We start from the raw sequence: 5,922 nt of genomic DNA, 5'->3' as shown, positions 1-5,922 counted from the left end.
TGTTAAATGCAAGGATAATCCACAGATGCAAAATCCACCGATTATCTTATGTCCTCCACGTCATCGCCATGTCCTTGTGGGCGGCTGAAAAATACTTTACGCATTGGGTCGTCCGGTACCGTACACACGGGGAGCCTAACGAGTTTGATACCCTGCACGATAGTATAGGATCGCTGTATAGCTCTTATAATTCGTTGTAACGTTGTAATTTGTAGTATAATTCGTATAATCGTTGTAACGGCTCCTCGATTATCCTTCCCCACATACGGGGTCAAACATTATTCTGAACATCTTGCATCTGAAGGCGGCTTAGAGAGTAGTGTACATGTCTCAGAGGCGTATGTGAGTGCTGCGACAGGTTCTTTAAGTTGATCTGCTTCCTCCGGTTATAGAATGAACGGTTGCCAGCCATCATCATTGTGCGACCTTTGACCCGAAATAGGTGAAATGTGATGGAGCTGAAGGTGTGTTTTTACGACACTTCTGAATGTGTTAATAGATCCGCTGGTGTAGACACCATCAGTTGGGTCTCGTTCTCTCTCTCTCTCTCTCTCTCTCTCTCTCTCTCTTTCTCTCTCTCTCTCTCTCTCGCTCTCTCTATCTCTCTCTTTCTCTCGCTTGTTGGCCTGCTCACGAAAGAGCTCGTCGATGCCACATGGCCCGGTTAACAATAATTCTCCAGGATGCTCGGTCCCTGGCTGCAGCCTCCCATCCAGACCCCGATCTCAGACAGGTCTCACTTCACCGGCATCCTTATGACATGCCCTAACCATCGTATCCTGCCAGCCTTCGCCAAAGATGGTCCGGAAGATGCGTCGCTCAAACACGCCCAGAGCGTTTGCATCCTCCGCTCCGATGGTCCAGGACTCGTGTCCGTAGAGGACTGCCGGGCGAATCAATGTGCGATATATCTCACATTTCGTGCGGGCTCGAAGTCTTCTGGAGCTCAGCAGTCGGTGAAGCCCTTAGTATGCACTATTCCCCTGCACAATGCGTCTCCGGATTGCGCTGCTGATGTCGTTGTCCGAAGTAACGACCGTCCCGAGATAACAAAACTTCTTTACTACCTCGAGATAGTCGCTATAAACTAATACACACGCTTCCCAGATGGTCTAAGTCTCGGGCAAGCTCGTACTTCGTCTTCGTCGCATTGATTCTCAATCCAATTCTTGCTGCTTCGCATTTGTGTCGGGTGTACGCCTCACACACCTTCACGGTTGTCCTGCCGATGATGTCGATGCCATCCGCGAAGCCAAGATATTGGAGAGACCGGTAGAGGATCGTGCCACGGATGTCTTTGTCTAGCACCGCGCTTCGAATGATACCTTCCTGGGCGATGTTGGAGACCAGACAGGAGAGTCCGTCACCTTGCCTCAGACCCCTGTGAGATTCGAACGATTCCGACGTCAAGTTCGATACTCTCACCTTGCACTGCACCCCATTCATGGTGGCCTCTAACAGCCGGATCAACTTCTTCAGTTTAGTCTTTGCCTCGTGTAACTGCAATCTGAGGGTTTCTGGTCTTTAAACTTACAAATCTGACCGATTTCGGACGTTACTACCACAAACCTACCAAAGAAAACGTTTCTCGATCGAAAGTGTTTTACTAGCTCAACGAAAATAATTTAACTACAAAATACGAACGCAACATTTTGCTCCAAAAATGAAAAACACGAAAAAAAAACGTACGCTCAGAACCGTTTCCCGCCCCGCTTAAACTTCCCCCCGTACGGCTTGTCGCTCGGGTCCGGCTGTGCCGGTTTGTGCACCACGTGCAGTATATCCCACAGCTGCTTGGCCACCGCCGGCCCGCCCAGCAGCTCCTCCAGCTGGGCCTCCGTCTTCTGCGTCAGCTCGCGCAAACTCCTGCACTGGCGCATTACCCGACCGACGTTGCGTGTCGTAATGCCGGGCAGCTTTAGCAAAAACTCTTGCACCTCCACATTAGCCAGCCCAGCTTCCGCCAGCGTGTCGGACTCCTCGTTGCCCGCCTCGTCCGAACCGATCTTGACGGCCACATCCGGATCGGGTTCGGCTTTGCCCTGCTTCAGCTCCTCGAACAGTTGCGCGGTCGAGTACGGGCTCGGCGACCAAACCAGCCGCAGCTTTGGAAAGTGTATCGTGAGCAGTTGCAGCTTTGCCATAATGTCCTCGTTGGTGGAGCCACCGGACGACGATGAGGTGGTCGACGACGAGCTACCAGCGCTCGATACCATAAAGTAGCGCTGAAAGTGGAACGGTTTGTTCTGATCGAACTCGATCAGCAGGATCGGCTTGGCGTAGTAGCGAGTCATCTGCACGCACTGGTTGTACAGACGGCCCGAGTTCAGCGAGCCAATCAGGTCGGAGATCGATTTCCGCTCCACACAGATCTCCGGCGTGATAATGTAATCCCCAATCTTAGCGAGCAAAACCGAAAGGACAAACAAAAACGTGGATTAATGACTTACCGGTAGAACCGGCAGAACCGATTGCTGCGACTCTTACCGTGATCGTCAGCGGCACTACGTCAATCCCGCGTCGGTGGATGAGGCAGGGCAGATCGGAACGGAACTCGCGCATATCGACAATCACGCGCGGTGTTACAATTTCGGCCGGGTCCTTTGCCTCCTGTCCGCCAGCCTGCCGGCTCGAAATTTCCTGCTTCTTCTGCAGCATCATGATCGTGTCCTCCGACTTGCCGTCCTGATACTCCGGCACAACCATGGTCTGAAGGTGTGTGTTTGTGTGTGTGGGAGAGAGAGAATGCACAATTTCTTTACAGAATTCATTCACCAGTGATAGTAATAGCTTTCCTTACCCGCTTAGTTTCGATCAGCAGCTCGAACGCTTGCTTCTCCCGCCGCAACGACGTCAGATACGATTGCTCCTCCACCGTTTTCGAGTGAATGATGGCGTACACACGCACCCGAGCCATTTCCTGCCGCTGCTGCCGCGCTTCATACACCTCAATCTGCCGTATGGCGGTAACGTTCGTGTGATACATCACGATATACCGGGGCCGTATCTGTTCCAGCGTGCGATCCAACGAGCCAAGCCCGCTCGTTTCACTCTTAAACGTCTGTATAAACACCAGCGGACGGTTCGATTCCTTCACCACGCTCGTAATGTCCATCTGTTCCATCTCTACGAACGATTCAAACACACCGCTCTCCAGCATGCTAACGTCGAACTGGGATGACTGCTCGTCCGCATCATCCACCGGCGCAGCGACCGTACGCTGCGACATGGTCAGTACGTACGCATCGCGGAAGTATTGCTGATGGTCCTGCTCGTCCGTCCGCACCGCGGCTAGCTCAGTTTCCATGTCCGATTGTTTCGCCCCACCGCTCTCATCGACACCCTCTCCGCGTTCTTTCGCTTCCTGTTCTTCCATTTCTTTGCGCTTGCGGGCCTCCTGTTCTTCGGCCAGCTCACGGCGCTTGTTCGCGATACGTTCACGTAAAAATCCACCCTTCCCCGGGGCACCTTTACTTGCGCTGCCGGTCGCTTCACCTTTCGCCCCCGGAACGGCCGGTGTGGTTTGGGGCTTTGGTCGAGCGACCGGTTCAAACTCCTGTATCCTGTACGCGGCCAGATCTGTCTCGCTAGTGATGTGTTTAAACTCATCCGACAGCTTCGCGATCGATATGTCGTTCTTGATCGCCTGATAGAACAGGTAGCGCTCGGGGCCTTGCGTCAGAAACTGGTTCAGCTGATAGCAGGCACGCGAATCTTGGCATAGGATAAGTATTTTCACCTGCTGCTGCATGTACTTGTTCCGTTCCTCCTGTTTCCGAATTTTGCGCGCCTTTTCCTTTATGTCGGTCGGTATGTCCACCCGCAGCACGTCCGAGAGGGCTTTCCATTTTGGGGAAAGCTCGGGTTCAAATTCTGTTGATATTGAAAGGAAATCGTTATTTTCACCCCATATTTGTCCCATTTGGTGTATGTGCATACCATTTTCTCGATTAAACACACGCTCCTTTGCAATCGTAAACACTTTCTCCGCCGCATCCAGTATGGTCCAGCCGGAATTGTGTAGCGCGTACTCGGTCGTTCGATAGCGTTTCAGCAGCGCGTAAAACGAGACGGAATCACCATACAGACAGGATCTGAAAGGATGAGGATGGTCAATTCTGGTGCATCACTCCCAAAACCATCACACACCGTTCCCGTTTCTTACATCATCAAGCTGCGCAGCACTTTCAGATCGGCCACGATCAGCTTCGTTTGCGAGCTGAGCTGGTGCCAGATCGTGTCGAGCTGGGCTTGCAGTATTTTGTGAAACTTTTTCGTCACACAGTTCTCCACCGTTACCTCCTGCAGCTCGACGAACCGGTTCAGCGTTTTGATGCTTTTCACCAGATAGTTCATCAGATCGAGCAGGTTCGTTTGCAGCAGTATCATGTTCTGCGTCATCGGTATCTGTATCTCGACCACGCCCGGCTCGTACGGTTTCAGCGACCGCTGGATGGTCATGTGGAACCGGGGCCAAATGAACAGCTCCTTCACGAACAGATTGCGCATCACCTTCTCCACATGGCCGTACCCGTACGTGAACGCTTCCACGTTGCGCGAGAACGCCTTGATGAAGCCGACCTTGTTGCGCTGCCGGTAGAGCCGCAGAGCGAACGCCTCCTGGCACGATTCCACGATTTCATGCGCCCGCACCACAAACATCCCGGTGATCAGTTCGATCGGGATGCGGCTCTTCAGCAAATCGACCACCAGTATGCGCGTGCTGATGAACTGTATGCCGCCCTGCAGGTAGGCCCGCTCCCGCTCCGCAGCCGTCTTGGCCGACTCGTGAATGTGCTCCGAGTGGTCGAGATTCGTGCGATAGTACTGCTCCTCGGCCTCGGAACAGTTGACCACGAGCACAAGCGTCGAAGTGTCGCAGAATATTTTCAGCAGATTCAGCATCGCCCGTTCGTACGTGATGCCCCTGGAAAAGGAAGGCAGACGGATGGAACCGAACCGTTCAGAACAGTGGGAATAGGCGGTGTATACGCTTTTACTTACTTCGCACAGACGACCAGCGCATCGGTGTGTAGTAGATCTAAAAACATTTGCTTCTCATACTCGAGCAGCGGTACACCTTCGGTGGCAAGGAATTCCTCTGCATCCACCAGCTGGGTTAGCGTTTTATCGTCCTTCGCTTCCTCCGCTGCCTTCGCTTCCTGTTCGGCCTGCTCCGCCGAGCAGGCGAGCTCCATATCGAGATCGTCATTTTCGAAGCTCATCCTTCCGGTTCCTACTCACTTGCAACAACTGCAAACTGCACGCAAATTCCGCATCCGAGCGGATGCTGCCGATGCACGACCAAACAGCCGGCTTTCGTCGCACGTCCAAATACGGGTTTGTAAACAATTTGCGTTTAACAGGCACGGTTCATTTCTTTCGTTAAATCCCACCACACAACTACAGGTATTCTCCGATATACGCTATTAATGCGGACTGGAGGCAACAGCGTATCTCAAATATTAGCGTCGAATTTTGAGATTTTCAGTCAATTTATAGCCAATTTTCGTATAATTTTGCTTGAATTGGTTGGTTTTAGTCAGTAAATTAGTTATTTAATCTGATTTCAACTGAAGATTACACTTTTGTACCTTTTATAATTGTTTTTAAAATTCGACCAAGAGGAAATTTATATTGCATTTGACATTCGATGCAAGTCGAATTAGTACAATATGCTCAAATAATTATCAAATTTAGAAATTGCGTATATCGAGTACGGCGTATATCGGAGAATACCTGTACACGATTCGTTCAGTTTCAGACAATCCGGTTTACAAACCCTGGAACACGTTTCCACAAAGAATCGGGGACGGGAAATTTCAAATAAAACGATATTTACAAATAATCAATTACTTTGCAATTACGAATCACACACAATATTACTATTACAACACGAATAAAAACACAACGAACAGCTTA

General features: G+C 51.1%; 1 protein-coding gene across 1 annotated transcript; it reads right to left on the bottom strand.

Moving 5' to 3' along the window:
- Nucleotides 1-1,592: 1,592 nt before the first annotated feature.
- Nucleotides 1,593-5,330, bottom strand: LOC121589890 (DNA repair endonuclease XPF). The gene is made up of 6 exons (XM_041909121.1): nucleotides 5,005-5,330; nucleotides 4,166-4,927; nucleotides 3,940-4,094; nucleotides 2,801-3,873; nucleotides 2,488-2,709; nucleotides 1,593-2,399 (listed from the first exon to the last, which is right to left on the bottom strand). Exons 1-6 carry the CDS (start codon nucleotides 5,223-5,225, stop codon nucleotides 1,692-1,694), a joined length of 3,141 nt encoding a protein of 1,046 aa, XP_041765055.1. The 5' UTR covers nucleotides 5,226-5,330; the 3' UTR covers nucleotides 1,593-1,691.
- Nucleotides 5,331-5,922: the final 592 nt, after the last annotated feature.

This window comes from Anopheles merus, chromosome 2R (assembly GCF_017562075.2).
Source record: "Anopheles merus strain MAF chromosome 2R, AmerM5.1, whole genome shotgun sequence".
Classification (NCBI taxonomy): domain Eukaryota; kingdom Metazoa; phylum Arthropoda; class Insecta; order Diptera; family Culicidae; genus Anopheles; species Anopheles merus.
The sequence above is the reverse complement of the archived record's forward strand: the minus strand, read 5'-3'. Positions and strand labels throughout refer to the sequence as shown.